The sequence below is a fragment of the Xyrauchen texanus genome, chromosome 37, assembly GCF_025860055.1.
Source record: "Xyrauchen texanus isolate HMW12.3.18 chromosome 37, RBS_HiC_50CHRs, whole genome shotgun sequence".
NCBI classification, from domain to species: Eukaryota; Metazoa; Chordata; class Actinopteri; order Cypriniformes; family Catostomidae; genus Xyrauchen; species Xyrauchen texanus.
In genome coordinates, this window is record NC_068312.1 from 25854347 (window position 1) to 25871154 (window position 16808).

Consider the following 16808-nt stretch of genomic DNA (forward strand, 5'->3'; position numbering starts at 1 on the left):
TGCCAACTTCACGGAGGTCTTACAGCTGCACCATTTTCCAAGCTCATGCACAGAAATCTTGCTGCTTTGTTGTACGTGACCGCTAGTGGCACACCTGCAGAAGATTAAAAGATTTTATCTTTTTGTAGCTTCTGTGTGTTATTGACCAATGAGAGGTGATTTTATTCACAACCAAATAGATTTTTGTACAAAGCCCTTAACTGCAAGGTGTAAAACAAATTCACTAGGTGAAATGTTTTAGGTTTCATAGTGCCTTGCTGAGCCTATGTCCTACAAATATTTTTTTTAGAGAGAGAGAGAGAGAGAGAAAAAAAAACTCAGAGAGAAATATATACTTTTTGTGAGGAAACATATGATGAAAAAAGAATTTTGGGGGAAAAAAATGCAGAGAAAAAACATTTGTAGGTCATAGGAATGCACTAAACTTTGCTGTTTAGGTCTTCCATAGTTTAGGCTGAACATGAACATAATACTCACTGTTACTGATTTTCCTGATCTCTATTAATCTAAAAATGTATTCCCTTCATGTCTGCCCAACAATCACATTTATTTTAGGTGAAGTGAATGTGTAAAATATTTTATTTACTTTGTTTTTACAGTATTTACAGTTAATTTACACTTTCATTTAAAGATGTAGCATGTTTTTGCTCATTAGCATTGCGTAAGTAACTCAGTGGGAATCATAACGAAAAAGAACATTGTTGGAAGAGAGGTAGTGAGATCGCAAGTAAAACTTGCTGCCTAACGCATACCAATTAAAATTCTCTTAAGCATTTTAGTTGTTCTCCTCTCTGGAAATCAGAGCTGAGTCAAAAGCTTTTCACAGGCAGACTTCATGTTTATCTGCTTGAGCTCCTTCTTAAAGGCCTCTTGAAAAACGCAAATGCTTCTTGTGAAATTACCCAGTCAAACATTTAGATAGCCATCAGCTTTTCTATGTCTCTCGCTTTAAGCTGTTGGAATCTATTAACGCATCCACAACCCACAAATCAACGCGGCTCAAAGCTGCTAAACAGCGTATCTCAAGCTGGGATTAATGCATTGTCCATTTATTTGTTTCCTAATGAGTGGTAGCCATTAGCAAAAGATTGAGGTTTACTCACTCTCGAAGGCTTGTGGAGATTTTTATCCATGAAAAGCACCTCAGAGGTTTGGCTAGGTCAAAGCACAGACAATTATTGGAAAAAGGGCCTCTATTATGTACATGCAAATGTCATTGTCTTGTTAAATGGCTTATTCTCTTAATCAGTCTATTGAGCACATTAAGTCTGGGTTTTGATAAGGTTGGAGGTCACATGTCTGCCATGCTGTTAATGCCACATTGGTTCAAGTCTTATTTATTTATCCTGCTCCATTTCGACATTTACTGCTCAGATAGGACAGCGGGAGTGCAATGCTATTGGGAATTAATGAAATTCCTCTATAATTGGACTCATAATGATTGACATTTTGTCGTGTGCGAAAACGCAATGAAAAAACTCCTAATGAAATCCTCTTTAATTAACTTCAGCTTGATGTGAATAGACAAGTGAATAATTAAACAAACAGCAAATCCACACAAAAGCTATGGATATCTTAATTCAACACTAATGGAATAATAATGAAATAGGTTAAAATATTGTCTCTGAATTCAGAGTGTTTCGGGGATCTGTCAAAAGCTTTTCACAGTAGCAACAGGCTCTATCACCAACATACTCTCTCTGATTTGTACCAAACAAGGAGAGGCGCAGGGCCAGATGGAGGGGAAAAAAAAGATTAGGATTTTATAATTCTGCCTGCCTCTGGCCCCCACACAGCTCATCTGCAAACATTTGATAAGCATTGCAAAGATTATGCAGAGAAAAATATTTCCTTGAAAATTATTTCCATGCTGGTCCCTATCTCTACTTTGATGGTCAAAAACAAAAAACAACAAAAAAGAAAAAACAAAGCAAAACAATGATATTCATTTGCAGCAGGGGCCAATGTAGACTTTAGTCTATCCCCTCTAAAACAAAGCTACATTTATAAGATAAGAATAAGTGCATCCCATAGACTGTAAAAAAAGATGGACGACGCCCCTTCGCTCTTTTCCATTGGTGAGAACTGAAGCCGCCAGTGTCCCGATATGGCGCTGACATCTTGGGACTTGAGTCTGCGCAGTTGCGATTTCGGGACCAGACCTGCGCAGTAGTGAGGCCCCACCCTCACTCTCGCTGAAGCGATCGCAAGCACATGCCCCTGCACTTTTGACTTTTGACTTATGACGGTGTGAAATAATTAATTATAGAAATTTAGATATTACATTTAAATCTCCAATCTCCTTACATTTAAATCTCCAAAGTTCTCCGAAGATCCCGAAAAAAAGTCAGTTGGTGCTTCAGTGAATACTTCGCTCAGAGAACCTGTCAATCACAGCTGTCAATTGAGCATCAGCACCGTTTTTATAGCATCAAATAATTACTTAAAAACAAACTTATTTTGAAAACAAACACTTCAAATTACATCAACGTGATAGAAACTACAGTAAATGACAGAAACTATCTTTGGAAAAAGATATGTGAAGTGTAATTTAATTGTTTAGTTGGTCTCACGTCCCGCTGAATAACATGGGGAGGCGGGGTTTATGACCTATACTAGGACCAGTCACCGGGGGGTGATCGAGACGTTTTGGCTTCACTTTTGAGGGCTTGTGCGGCACACTTGGTGCATCCTAATGGAAATCCTATCGTGCACTCCACTACATATTAAAGAACTCTATGATTGAATGATGCCCAAACCTATAGAAATGTATTCTGCAGAGGTCATACAGTAGGGGTCTAATGGAGATATCTAAAGATAATGAAATGCTCAATCAGCATGTATAAAGTTGTGGGAGTTCATCTGACCCAAAGGTCTGGATGATATTTCTTATTTAGAAAACTGTAAAGAGAACTTGTTTAGAGATGTTGAAACGTGCAGTGTGAGTTTTGGAAGCTTCACATTCCTCTGTTGGGTCCATAATGTGGTGGCTCACTTTGGAGTTTTTCCACAGTATGTTTAATAAAAGTTGTGTATGCATATTTATGATAGTTTTCTAAGACTCTTCAGAACTTTTTTTCTATTTCTTGTGATTTGTCTGAGCTTTAAGTTTGAGAAATCTATTTTGATTGTTTAAGAACAAACTTAAGGCAAATAAAGAGACTACAAACCTTTTGTACATCTCATGATGTGCATTCTTTGAAATCCTCATTCTTTCATGTTAATTGTGTTTTCTCACAGAACAATTCAACAAACCCTTCACCTGTTCAGCTGCCACAGGTGCTAATATGACTTTTATTTGGTATTTTGCTGCATGTTGCCAACTTTTTAACTGGCTGCTTATCAGGAGTTAAAGGAATAGTCCACCCAAAAAATGATAAATCTGTCACCATTTACTCACCTTAATGTCGTTTTAAACCTGCATGCACTTTTTTCTTCTGTGGAAAACAAGAAAATAAATTTTGAAGAATATTTTTTACCCCTTATAATGAAAGTTAATGGTAACTGAGTTTGTCAGTCCCATGCATTCTGCCTAACGTCTCCTTTTGTGTTCCATTGAAGAAAAAAGTCATACAGCTTTTGAACTGCATTTACACAATTAAATAATGACAGGATTTGAATTCTTGAGTGAACCAGTCCTTTGTATAATAAATTATTTTAATAATTATTTACTGTGTGAGAAGAGGTTACTGAGGTCAGAAAGTGTGGCATAAAATATCTCATGAATGACTGATTTGTTTTATTCCTTAATAAAAATGCTTTTTTTTTTAAATGGCAGGTATAAATGTTGTACAGGTCACGTCTGCAGAGGGCCCTTTCTCAGCTTACTTTCAATGAACTATTAAGGATTATGCTCAGGAAATTGCAAGAGAGAAGCATTAACTCAAAATAGCATGCATCGGTTCATTTTATAGATTTCTTTAGTGGAATGAAGCCAAGCTTCAAAAATAACCATTTATTATTTTGATCAAACATATTTAATACAAACTAAATGAAGTAGCAATATAAAGTGCACTTAACAGTGATTTTAGGGGAAAAAAAACTGACTAAGACTTTTAATCTGAAATATCTGTATTTTCAGAAAAATAAATATCACTTATCCCAGCCTGGGATCAAATGCAGTGTTCCTTTGTGTAACACACACTTACTCACTCAATAAAAGTTTCAAAACACAATCATGTTCTTAAATTACATGCTCTCAAGTTAAATGCTGAGTGAAAACATGTGTCGCACTTGCTGTTGTCCCAATGACAAAAGAAGTGTGTGTTTAATGTGTGGATGGTTGACTTAAGCATCCTTCTAGTAAAAAGGCCCTATTATGTTTTTGGGGATTTTACCTTTCCTTTAGTGTGTAGTATTGCTGTTGTGCATGTAAAATGTCTGCAAAGTTACAAAGCACAAAGTCCACGACAAAGGGAGTTACTCTCTCCCACAGTAAACACTGCTCCTGAACAGGCCTTTCAGGCAGGTTTGCAGTCCAGCCATTATTTCCGCGACTTACCTATGTCACTATGTAACACATTTGCATAAAGCCCACCAAGAGTTTACAGCTGCTCAGGAGGCCTCGGGAGCTGAAACTCGGTTTATGGTTACATTTCAGAAACATGATCTTAAGCAGTTGACCAGTCACAACAGACTGAGCCAGCTGACCAATCAGAGCAGACTGGACTTTTTTGAAAGGGGGGCTTTAAAGAGACAGGAGCTGAAACAGAGCGTTTCAGACAGAGGGTGAAAATAGGTGCTGTAGCAATGTACAGTATGAGAAAAATTATATATTTTTTGAACATTAAAGGATGTAAACCTATTCTAGTAGACCCCCAAAATAAAATGATGAACCTCTAAATGAGCATAAAATGGGCTATTTAATGTGTTCATTTACTTCAATCAATCACAGGCAGTGACCTGGGACACACACACACACTCACATTCAACTCCCCATTCTGTGCCTGACCTTAAATCAGACTGCTTTCACCTGTTAGTAATCACTGTTAAAGCCCATAGAATGTTTGGGGCAGTTGATGCTGGTTGTTAAACTCATGGGATAAAAGCAGTTACACTGCAATTTAGACAATTTGCTCTCAGTGCACTACAAAAGTCTCACAGAGTGAAAGATAGAGGAACAAGACAAGGTCAAGGAGAATACACCTATATCATTTTTCAGTTTTCAGTCAAATTAAGCAATAACATTTTCCATTTGGCTTTGTTTTTTTTAAGATAAGAATATGTTGTGCTATGAAAGTTTCAGAAGTCAAAACATCTTTCCCACTCCAAAAAGACAATTTATTGAAACTGCATATCAGCTTGTTCTGAAATCCCTGGGTTTCTGATGTCAGAAACACAAACCCATTAATGCATGACTGCCAACATTTTGGTTTTGGTTAGGCCCATCCAGTCACAGTGAGATAATGATAAAAAAGTAGGATATATGCACCAGAAAATGAACTTTAATTGTACAATGAGGGAAAGTCTGACTAAACTTGAGCTGTTCCTAGCTGTGTGTAGTACATGCTGCTTTGCACATCTTTCTGGAGAATCATTCAATCACCATTATGAAAAAATAGTGACTAAAGTATATTTTTAACAGTATCCCTGATCGTTTCAGTCACAATGTGATGCAGGCTTTGCAAAGATGCTGTTATTAAAGAATGAAGGAAGTTAAAAACTATATTCAAACTTGTCTTATAGAACCACATTACTATACCTATATTTTTGCTAAATGGATTTTACGTGGTTTGTTGTACCTATCCCTGCAGTTTCCTGGTGATATACATACTAGAGGGGCTACATCAACAATGATCTTAATTCACTTTTACACAAATCACGTGTAAAACACTTTTCACCCTGTTCCTCACACAGTGCTATTAACATCAAAATACTTTTACTGTAGCACACAACTTAAAATGTGATACATTTGAATATTTGCATTACATAATCAACTACATTAACAAGCTTGTTCGAGTGTGATCAAATTGTGAAAATTGAGCTTTGTACTTCTGATTCAAAGGACTGGGGTATGAATCCTAAAGAGAATGCAAGCCGAAAGTGCCATGAAAAAGAAGCACCTCACAATGGCGTGGTTTCTTCAGCAATTGCATTTTTCATCTCCAATTAGCTTAGGTTTAGGGTAGGGAGGTAGGTTTTGTTGACTTAATACTCAAAAGAACATTAACCTTAACTTCATTGGTTTGGGAAAACATTTAACTCGCTTTTAGCACTGCACAGTGGACATTTTACCTCAGAACTGGCACTCAACATGTAACAATCTATATAATATAATTGTGCAAAAAAATTCACCAGTCACATACTTTTCATGAGGGCAGGGTGACTATATTGGGCTGGACAGATAACTTGTAGCTTTTCCACTGGAGGAGCAAACATGGTTTGTTGTTGATATCTAAAAGGGATGTTTCTTAAAGGTATTTCTTAAAGGCTTTTCTTCCCAAACAAAGAACCTTTAATTGTAAAAGTCAGAGAGAAGGTGGAAAATAGTTGTGGAAAAACAAAATGATGAGTATTTTTAGCTTTAAAATGTATTTGCATTATAAGTGGACTTCTGGTGAAAAATGTATACAAAATTTACATTACAATCCTTTTAGATATTGATTTGTAGTTCTTCCCTTTTTGTCACTCTCCTCTCTTTACATTTCTCCCTGTTAACTTTCCTGCCTGTTCTCCCTGGCCACAGAAGATTTCTTACCACAAGGAATTAATCAATATGCATTTGTCACATTGTCAAAGTCATCATCAATGCAACAGAACAACGACATCACAGTCTTTTTGAGTGAATGCATTACATTCTACAAACAAGCAAAATAGCCCAGTTTCAAGAACAATAAACTTGTCTCTAATGATCCATCAAGCACTTTGGCTATTCTTAACATTGTCTTTGAGGAAGGATATTGCTTTACCTAATTAGCTTGTTTTGATTAGGAAAAGTAAGAAAGAGAAAGCCAGCTGTGATCAGACAATGGTGCCAATTCAACAACTAGATCATGTAATCAGCCACATTTTTAGGAACAAAGGGAAAAAGTTGCAAAACTGCACACAGTCAGATTATGTGCAATTTAGAAAGCTCTTTGTTTGCATCAACATCAACTGAAATTGAATTTGATCAAACTAAAATGATTGGGATTGATCTCAATTTAATTTTGATTCTTCTGTTCAACAGGTGGCAGTGTATCAAGTACCCAGAGTTCCTTGACTCTTCCTGCAGCACACTCCCATGTGGTCCAACCCAGTGAGGCCCCTCAGGGTTTTGCAGGAGGAAGTGTCTCTGCTTTTACGGTCCTCAAGCTTAATGGTGAGGCACTTCCTCTATCTAAAGCACCAGAGCTTGGCTTCATATCCCCTGAACTTAAGAGCTGTGCAATTCTAGAGCTCTGGATTTGCTGATAATTCTGGAAAAGATTTATCTGTATCTAGTTTTTTTATATATATATAATTTTTTTTTTGTTTCTCCCACACTCTCTCTCTCTCTCTCGCTTGTCATTGCATAATTTTAATGACAGTGTTGCTAATTAGTCCTATTGTTGTGATGAACAAATACAACAGAGCATCAGAGTATTATGATAGTATAGTATTTAAAAGTCTTCTGGGAATAGTCAGTTTTTAATACTTGAAAATTAGTATTTTAATTGTTTTAAGAATTGCATTCTAACACATTTCGGAATGCAACATTGCGGGAAATCAATTTGTGTAGCTAGAAGCATTTGTATGTTCCATAGGTTATGTTTCGGGCCTTACAGTGCTCTTGATTGTAATGTGTGTGCTTGTGGCGCCATCCATTGTTGTTTATCTGTCCACTGAAGAGCAGGCTGTATGTGACTGTCGTAAGGATAGCTGAGACTCAGCCAGTGAAAAATAACACAGTTGCTCCCACATGTCTTTGGGCCACGAGTGGGCTGTTACAGGAAGGGTGTGTGTATGTTAGTCTGATGAGATGGAGATAAAAAGAGTGCTTCAACATCCTCTTGTTCATCACTGTGAGACTCTTTTGTCTCCATCACACTATAGATCTCTCACTCTCTCTCTCTCTCTCTCTCTCTCTCTCTCTCTCTCTCTCAATAGGTTGGAATACAATGGGAATTTAGGTTTAGAAAAAAAAACACTGGCAGGCTCCTTTTGATCCTGTGTCTTTTGATCATCTGAAGTTCTCTCTTCAGTGGTATTAAATCATAGGATTTTATTAGTTGTTATGTTGAATCACATTGAAGCATGGATCTCAGAGTAGGTATATCTGAAATCGGGTCTCATTGGGTGGGAGGGATAACTGGAAAAGACGAAGATACCAGGCTAAATTGAGGTTGAAAAGAGGGCCCTAGTGGAAGAGAAGAGAGCATGTGTGTCTTGTAGGGCAAAAGATGTTTATGTTTATATGTGTGTATATGCGTGTTGCAGCAAGCAATACCAGACGAGCCCAGCGATTGCCAGAAATCGACAGCGAGCTGGCCAGACTGTTACAAAGCACCATGAGGGAAGTTGGCGGAGCCATACTGCATAAGCCGGGTGAAACGGACGAAGTGCACCAGAGGAAGATTGATAGAATGGCAGCTGTCCGTCAACTTGAGGAACGGAAGACTCCGCCTCCTTTTCTGGACAACACAAATATCACGGTGAGAGAGAAGGGGAGAGCAAGACACTTTTTATTGAGGTGTATTGAATAGCTGTCTCTCTCAGCATGGGCTCAGTGCTGTTTTCTACTGCTGTGCGCCATGTGATCCTGACATTCTCTCCGAAGTCGATATTAAAAACATGAGCTTCATTTTGGCTGTAAACAGGAAACAGCTGAAACTGAGCTGCATTATTCACCATGCCCTCCCACTCTGAAAAAATGATGAAATTGAACCTAAATTCGTTCTTTCGTTTCAGTCCTGCCAGATTGCAGGCACATCAGTTTTATTAGTTTATGTGTCTTTCTGGTGCAGTTTCAGTATATGAATTCCGACCTACAAAGGGAAATCAGAGTTAAGCCTGGTTTATACTTTGGAAGAAACTTTTTTCTCTTGGGCGAACAAATGCACCCTCGGTGAACGAAGCTGCCGTTTATACTTAAGCGTGGCGTCGTTTTAAAATTAGTTCATTTAGGGTGATGTCATGGTGTTTAACGTACTGTTCCAGCCACAAGTAAAGCCAATAATGCAGGGTTTTATCTCTGTGGACTGCCGCTTTTAGTGCTGTCGCTTCTTTGCTTTATTTAACTTGTCATGACCCCTTCCACTTCTCTACTCATTTGTCATGGCCGCACTGTCTTCGTACAGTTTGTGTTGCAAATCATGTAAAAAGTATACTTCCACACAATCTCTGAGAGATAAGCTTCAAATGTATCAATTTTTAAAGACAGTACCCTAGGTAACCACTCCTCAGCTGGCACTCACAATTGTAAATAAAAAATGACACATCCAAACCACACCCATGATTAGTTTTAACCAATCATCAATGCTTTTCGACCTGCCAGAGTTCTCCTAGGTCAAGAATTTCAGAGATGTGTGCGAACAGGATAAATATCACCAAACGAACAGTCTGGCAGAACATAAGCATCACTTCATTTCGTTATCATTTGTAGGCAAATTAACCGAAGCCTGTTCACCCTGTAAGTATAAATTATCCTTAACTATGCCAGCATTGAAACTGATGTTTTACTTGGTTTTAGGGTTGATTTTGTGATTCCTGTAATTCTAAACATTGTTGAGCCAAACCCATCACAGGACAGATCGTAACTCAATTTTGACAAAATGTGTAATTACTGCATTTTGCCTTTGCACAGAAGACCAATGTACCAGTGAATTTCTATAAATATTTTAATTTTATTTCTGCAGAGGCATAAGGCAGAGCGTGTGCAGCATTCCCGTGACCTGCAAGTGATTGAGGCCTATCGTGAGCGCTCTAAAGCACAAGAGATCACCAATATGCTCTCTCAGGCCATTACTACCTCACACACTCTCTACGCCTCACTAGCAACTACTGAGTTCTTTGAATTTGTGCTCAAGAATCCATTCAACGTTGCTCAGACAGTCACCATTGAATGTGATAATTCAGAGCTCAGGTAAGATATTAGGCTTGGTAATACACAACACTTTATTTCACAAACTTTTGTTCATTTTTCCCACTACACTTTATGCAACACGTTTTCAGTGACAAGAAATTTGTCTGTCCACACTGAGTAAAAACTGCTGTGTGACGTGACTATATCAGAAGATATCTAATGTACAGTTATGAGAAGCAGGATTTTGCACCAATGAGATTTCACAGTGGGAGGGGCTACCCAGTATGACGCCACACAATCAAGCGATCATTTCTTGCTTGCTATGGCCATCGCTGGTTGGAAAATATGGGGCTATTGCTGGCAAACCAACTAAAATACAAAATGCCTGCCTTACTAAAAATAATGTACATTATTTTTTTACAGTTCTACACTGGTGGAGGTAGAAGAGAGTACCCTATTCACTATGTAAAGCACTTTGAGTGTAGTGTCAGAAAAGCACTATTTAAGTATAACATTCAGTCATTTAAAAATGTTTACAAGTTGCGCTCATTCGACAGCATTTGTGGCATAATAGTGATTATCAAAAAAAATTTTTTTGACTTGCCCCTCCTTTAAAAAAAGCAGAACAGTGAGGCACTTTCAATAGAAGTGAATGGGGCCAATCCGTAAACATGAAATTCTCACAGAAATAAGTATAGCCACAAGACATAAACTGTGTGTGTTAACATGATTTAAGTGTGATAAAATCACTTACTAACCTTTTCTGTGTAAAGTGGTATTCAATTTTACAACTTCATTGCCATGACGATATAATGGCAACAAATCCTAAACCCTAAAACAACTGTAAAAATTACATTTTAAACAACTTTACAGCTCAAATAATACACTACTTTTAACAGAACAAATAATGTTAATGTTTTTATAAAGCTATAAGCTTCACATTTCTGCATTTAAAACCTCCACAAATTGGACCCATTTACTTTAAGTGCCTCACTGTAGCCTTATTTATTTTTATTTTTTTAAGAAAAGGGTGGACGAGTCAAAATACATTTTTGTGGTAAGCAATAATAGCACAAATGCTTAACTTGTATTGAACCTGGAATATTCCTTTAAAATGTTGGGGGTAATGCCTCTGTATAAGAGAGATGCAGAAAAAGGACAGGACATTTTTGGAAAGAGATTTGGGAGATGGGATAAGGCCACATTGCAGGTCAGTCTCACCCATGTGAGCATCACAGCTACTTTATCAAGAACATCTACAGTGAGGAAAATAAGTATTTGAACACCCTGGTATTTTGCAAGTTCTCCCACTTAGAAATCATGGAGGGGTCTGAAATTGTCATCGTAGGTGCATGTCCACTGTGAGAGACATAATCTTAAAAAAAAAATCCAGAAATCACAATATATGATTTTTTAACTATTTATTTGTATGATACAGCTGCAAATAAGTATTTGAACACCTGTCTATCAGCTAGAATTCTGACCCTCAAAGACCTGTTAGTCTGCCTTTAAAATGTCCACCTCCACTCCATTTATTATCCTAAATTAGATGCACCTGTTTGAGGTCGTTAGCTGCATAAAGACACCTGTCCACCCCATACAATCAGTAAGAATCCAACTACTAACATGGCCAAGACCAAAGAGCTGTCCAAAGACACTAGAGACAAAATTGTACACCTCCACAAGGCTGGAAAGGGCTACGGGGAAATTGCCAAGCAGCTTGGTGAAAAAAGGTCCACTGTTGGAGCAATCATTAGAAAATGGAAGAAGCTAAACATGACTGTCAATTTCCCTCGGACTGGGGCTCCATGCAAGATCTCACCTCGTGGGGTCTCAATGATCCTAAGAAAGGTGAGAAATCAGCCCGAACTACACGGAAGGAGCTGGTCAATGACCTGAAAAGAGCTGGGACCACCGTTTCCAAGGTTACTGTTGGTAATACACTAAGACGTCATGGTTTGAAATCATGCATGGCACGGAAGGTTCCCCTGCTTAAACCAGCACATGTCAAGGCCCGTCTTAAGTTTGCCAATGACCATTTGGATGATCCAGAGGAGTCATGGGAGAAAGTCATGTGGTCAGATGAGACCAAAATATAACTTTTTGGTCATAATTCCACTAACCGTGTTTGGAGGAAGAAGAATACCATCCCAAGAACACCATCCCTAATGTGAAGCATGGGGGTGGTAGCATCATGCTTTGGGGGTGTTTTTCTGCACATGGGACAGGGCGACTGCACTGCATTAAGGAGAGGATGACCGGGGCCATGTATTGCGAGATTTTGGGGAACAACCTCCTTCCCTCAGTTAGAGCATTGAAGATGGGTCGAGGCTGGGTCTTCCAACATGACAATGACCTGAAGCACACAGCCAGGATAACCAAGGAGTGGCTCTGTAAGAAGCATATCAAGGTTCTGGCGTGGCCTAGCCAGTCTCCAGACCTAAACCCAATAGAGAATCTTTGGAGGGAGCTCAAACTCCGTGTTTCTCAGCGACAGCCCAGAAACCTGACTGATCTAGAGAAGATCTGTGTGGAGGAGTGGGCCAAAATCCCTCCTGCAGTGTGTGCAAACCTGCTGAAAAACTACAGGAAACGTTTGACCTCTGTAATTGCAAACAAAGGCTACTGTACCAAATATTAACATTGATTTTCTCAGGTGTTCAAATACTTATTTGCAGCTGTATCATACAAATAAATAGTTAAAAAATCATACATTGTGATTTCTGGATTTTTATTTTTAGATTATGTCTCTCACAGTGGACATGCACCTACGATGACAATTTCAGACCCCTCCATGATTTCTAAGTGGGAGAACTTGCAAAATAGCAAGGTGTTCAAATACTTATTTTCCTCACTGTATTACCATTATGCCATGTACCCAGTAAAATAGCATAGTCATTTTAAAGCACTTTGAAAGAACCTTAAAAGGATAGTTCACCCCAAATTTTTTATTCTGTAATCATTTACTCGCCCTCATGCCATCCCAGATGTGTATAACTTTCTTTCTTCAACAGAACACAAACGAACATATTTAGAAAAATATATCAGCTCTGTAGGTCCATACAATGCAAGTGAATGGTGATCAGAACTTTGTAGCTCCAAAATCACATAAAGGAAACATAAAAGTAATCCATATGACTCCAGTGTTTAAACCCATATCTTCAGAAGCAATATGATAGTTGTGGGTGAGAATCAGTACAATATGTACAGTAAGTCCTTTTTTACTCTAAAGCTCCACTTTAACTTTCACTTTCAGATGTGAAAGTGAAACTAAACATGGACCAAATGTGACTTTCAGATGTAAAAGTGAAAGTGGAGATTGATAGTAAAAAAGGACTTAAATATTGATCTGTTTCTGACCCACACCTATTATATCGCTTCTGAAGATAAGGATTTAGCCACTGGAGTCTTATGGATTACTTCTATGTTTCCTTAATTTGGTTTTTGGAGCTACAAAGGTCTGATCACCATTCACTTGAATTGATAAATCTTTGTTTTCTGCAGAAGAAGAAAGAAAGACATCTGGGATGGCATGAGGATGAGTAAATGATGAGAGAATTATCATGTTTGTGTGAACTATTCCTTTAAATACAAATGTCATGTCACAATCCCTACCCTCAGGTCCCTCGCTCCACACTCCTGTCGCTTTCACAGCTGCCCTGTATAATAAATCCAAAATGCCATTTAAAAGCAATAATAAAAGAACTCCAAATACATAATGACAAAACTATACAAGAATTAAACTGTAGATCAAAGTTTAAGTCACATATTAGTAGCCATGTGTGAAATGAGCATCTGAGGGAATGAGTTTCCTCAGCAGGGCATATCAGGGGCCAAGAGACTCCCCAGGGGCATATGAGCACAACACTGAATAAATAATCAATTCCCCATTTCAGTCTTATTATAATTGCAGTAAAATATTAAATATATTCTCCCATCCAAATTTCTACTAAAGCTCTAGACACACAATCCAGGAATAACACACAAAATATCCATACACACTCCATCTTGATAAACAAAAGCTGAGAGTGATGTTGAGAGGGTGGGGCAGAATAACACCCCTGCATGGACTCAACTTTAATTAGATAAGAGATTAGCAGTGCAAACTCCAGATACACACAAACTGTGCTTTAGAAGATTTATATTTCCTGGAGATCTGTTAGCATTTCCATTAATTCCAATGGTAGTTGCTCAGCTGGCAGAGGATCCTCTCGAAGTACGTGATTTGTAATCTGCTATCATTGCTCATGGAACCACAGAACTTATTGAGCCAATCACCTTAACTGTAAATGCCATATGATCTGTGGAAAATGACAACGCTGATTGGCTGATGACATCAAAAGTATGTGAACACTTCCAAACCCTTCATTAGAGACTACCCTGAGCTGTGACATAAAAGACAGCAGACAGGGAAAAAAGTCCTGCATTTCATGCTTTTAAAAGCACTCCAAAAAATCAGGCCCTGGCAAAACATCATTATTCTAAAATATTTTACATGTATTTTTTACTTTCAAAATACACAGCTACTTTTGAATGGCCTTGTTGAGTGTTCCTGATCATGGGTTCAGTTTCCAGGGAACACTTGTACTAAAATGGATAGCTTAAATGCACCATTAGTCACTTTTGATAAAAGTCTCTGCTAAACGCTTGAATGGCCCTCAATAGAGAAATAACTTTTTGGCTCCAGATCATGTAGTTACAGCATCTCATAAACAAAACTTGACCACTGGTTTTAGGGCAACATACAGTCTAGCTATTCTTACCCCCCAGAAGATGAATATTCTCTGCCATCTCTATCTGTATAGCATGTATGTTTGCATGGCAAATGTCTTCTCAGCTTACTTATGTTTCACTGCTGAATAAAACCTAAGCTCATTCAGATCTGTCATGGAGGTAACCACCTGCCTGCCTCTAAGCCAGAACCAGTGTGTGTATGTTTATGTGTATGTGTATGTGTGTGTTACCTCTATAAGTCAGTTCAAACTTCTCTGATATGTATGCACAGTACTGTGGCAAGAAAAACAAATACCTGAGATCTTCAGTTTGCATTTGTATGTTTGTGTTGAATCTGAAGCTTCTTTCTTTCAGTGCAAAGGATACTGTATGTCAGGTCTGTTTTGTGTTGCTGATGTATGCCACAAAGCCCACTTTATAAAGTCACCTTCTCTTATCTCTCTTGCTCTATCTCTCTTTCTTCCTTTTACTGAAGAAATAGTTTCTTACCGGTAGTTGCACATTATATATAGACAAGCCAACCTGAAGGAGCTGCAGGTTAAAGGACAAGCCAACTATCACCAAAGTGGTCCACATTCTTCAGCCTTATTCACATAATCCTCATAGGTTAGGTCCTGTATAGCACATGATTTGTTTTCCTTATTGTGAAGCTGTTTTTTAGCCATACTTTTTTATTCTTTTTGGGGTGAACTAATGCTTCAAAGTCAGCATGAAATCAAAATTGATTAAATTTTTAAAATGCATGTTATTGGTCTTACAGTGAACGATTCATTCTTGCATATCTTTTATATATATATATTTACCGCTTAATCTTTAATTAAAATTAAATTACTTTCTCTTCCACTGATATGACTGACTCTTTGCTAATGTTTGTGAGATCACTCGGCAGGTAAGCCAATAGTCAAAAGTTTTAAGTAATTTTTAACAACACCCCATCAATATCTTGTACACAAACCTGCCATCGAAGCTGCAAACACCGAGATGGTGAAGAGGTGTACTTTCCAAAAGCCCTGTTCCCTACCCCAAACGGCCTTGTTTGCCGGCCCACTAGCTTGATTTTTTTTACATTTCAAACTAGAAATAACTGTGAATTTGCATATGTCCTTGATGCATTTTATGCCAGAATTGTACATAAGTGATCACGTTTTTTTGGTGATCAAATTTGTATTACTATTTTGAAACAAGCAAAACACAGCAAAAGTGATCATGAGGATAAAGTGGCTCAAACCATTCTACATGTAATGCTCCTACATTCGGTTTCAGTTGGAAATATGTCAAAACACCATATAGAGCCGCGCTTAGGCCAAACATATATAATATATTTATAGCAGCTTACCTGAATAATAACACATCCAGTGTAATGGCACAGACTTTTGAAGATAATTCTTTCAACCCATTTAGTACTGAGGTTTCTAACCACTACAATAACTCAAGAACGCATAGTAAGCATGTTCTACCTTCAAATCCATAACCCCATGTATGGGCAATTAACAAGCAGAATAAATATTTACGTATCAGAGTGACTAGTTGCACTTTGAATAAATAGGACCTGCCACGCAGCGCGCTATTTGCACTCCAATAGTCTGGTGAAAACACAGAAATTTAAGACAATCTGTGGCTCCTTGTATCGCTTCAGTGGCGATGGGTGTTACGACAGTGTAGGTATGCTTTTCTCGTGCTGATGACAGGTGTTTGATTCTGCATTTTTTCCAACTTTTTTCTATCCGGTTCCTATATCCACTCTTAATATTTCCTTTAATACTACTAATAATAACAAATACAAATTTATATGAAGGTATATTTACTCGCAGTGACGTTTGTTCCAGGGTAAAATTAACCATGGTTTTACTATAGTAATATGGTAGTAACCATGTGTTTTTGGCAGAAGACATAGTTTTAAGCCAATTAACCGTGGTTTTACTACAGTAATATGGTTTTATTATAGTTACCATATTTAATTTTGTGGTTACTATGATTTTACTACAAAATACCATGGTGATGACACTATGGTTACTTTAATAAAACCATGGTTAATTGTTTTTAAGGGAAGGTTAGGGTTAGGTTTAAGGTTATGGGTTGGTGTAGGGTATCT

General features: G+C 37.8%; 1 protein-coding gene across 1 annotated transcript in view; it reads left to right on the forward strand.

The window, feature by feature from the left end:
- nphp4 (nephronophthisis 4) overlaps positions 1 to 16808 on the forward strand; it is a 200718-nt gene that overhangs the window by 164116 nt on the left and 19794 nt on the right. The window contains exons 18-20 of the mRNA XM_052108606.1: positions 7169 to 7300; positions 8398 to 8612; positions 9816 to 10042. Of these exons, the coding sequence (XP_051964566.1) occupies positions 7169 to 7300; positions 8398 to 8612; positions 9816 to 10042 (574 nt within the window). The remainder of the gene's footprint in view (positions 1 to 7168; positions 7301 to 8397; positions 8613 to 9815; positions 10043 to 16808) is intronic.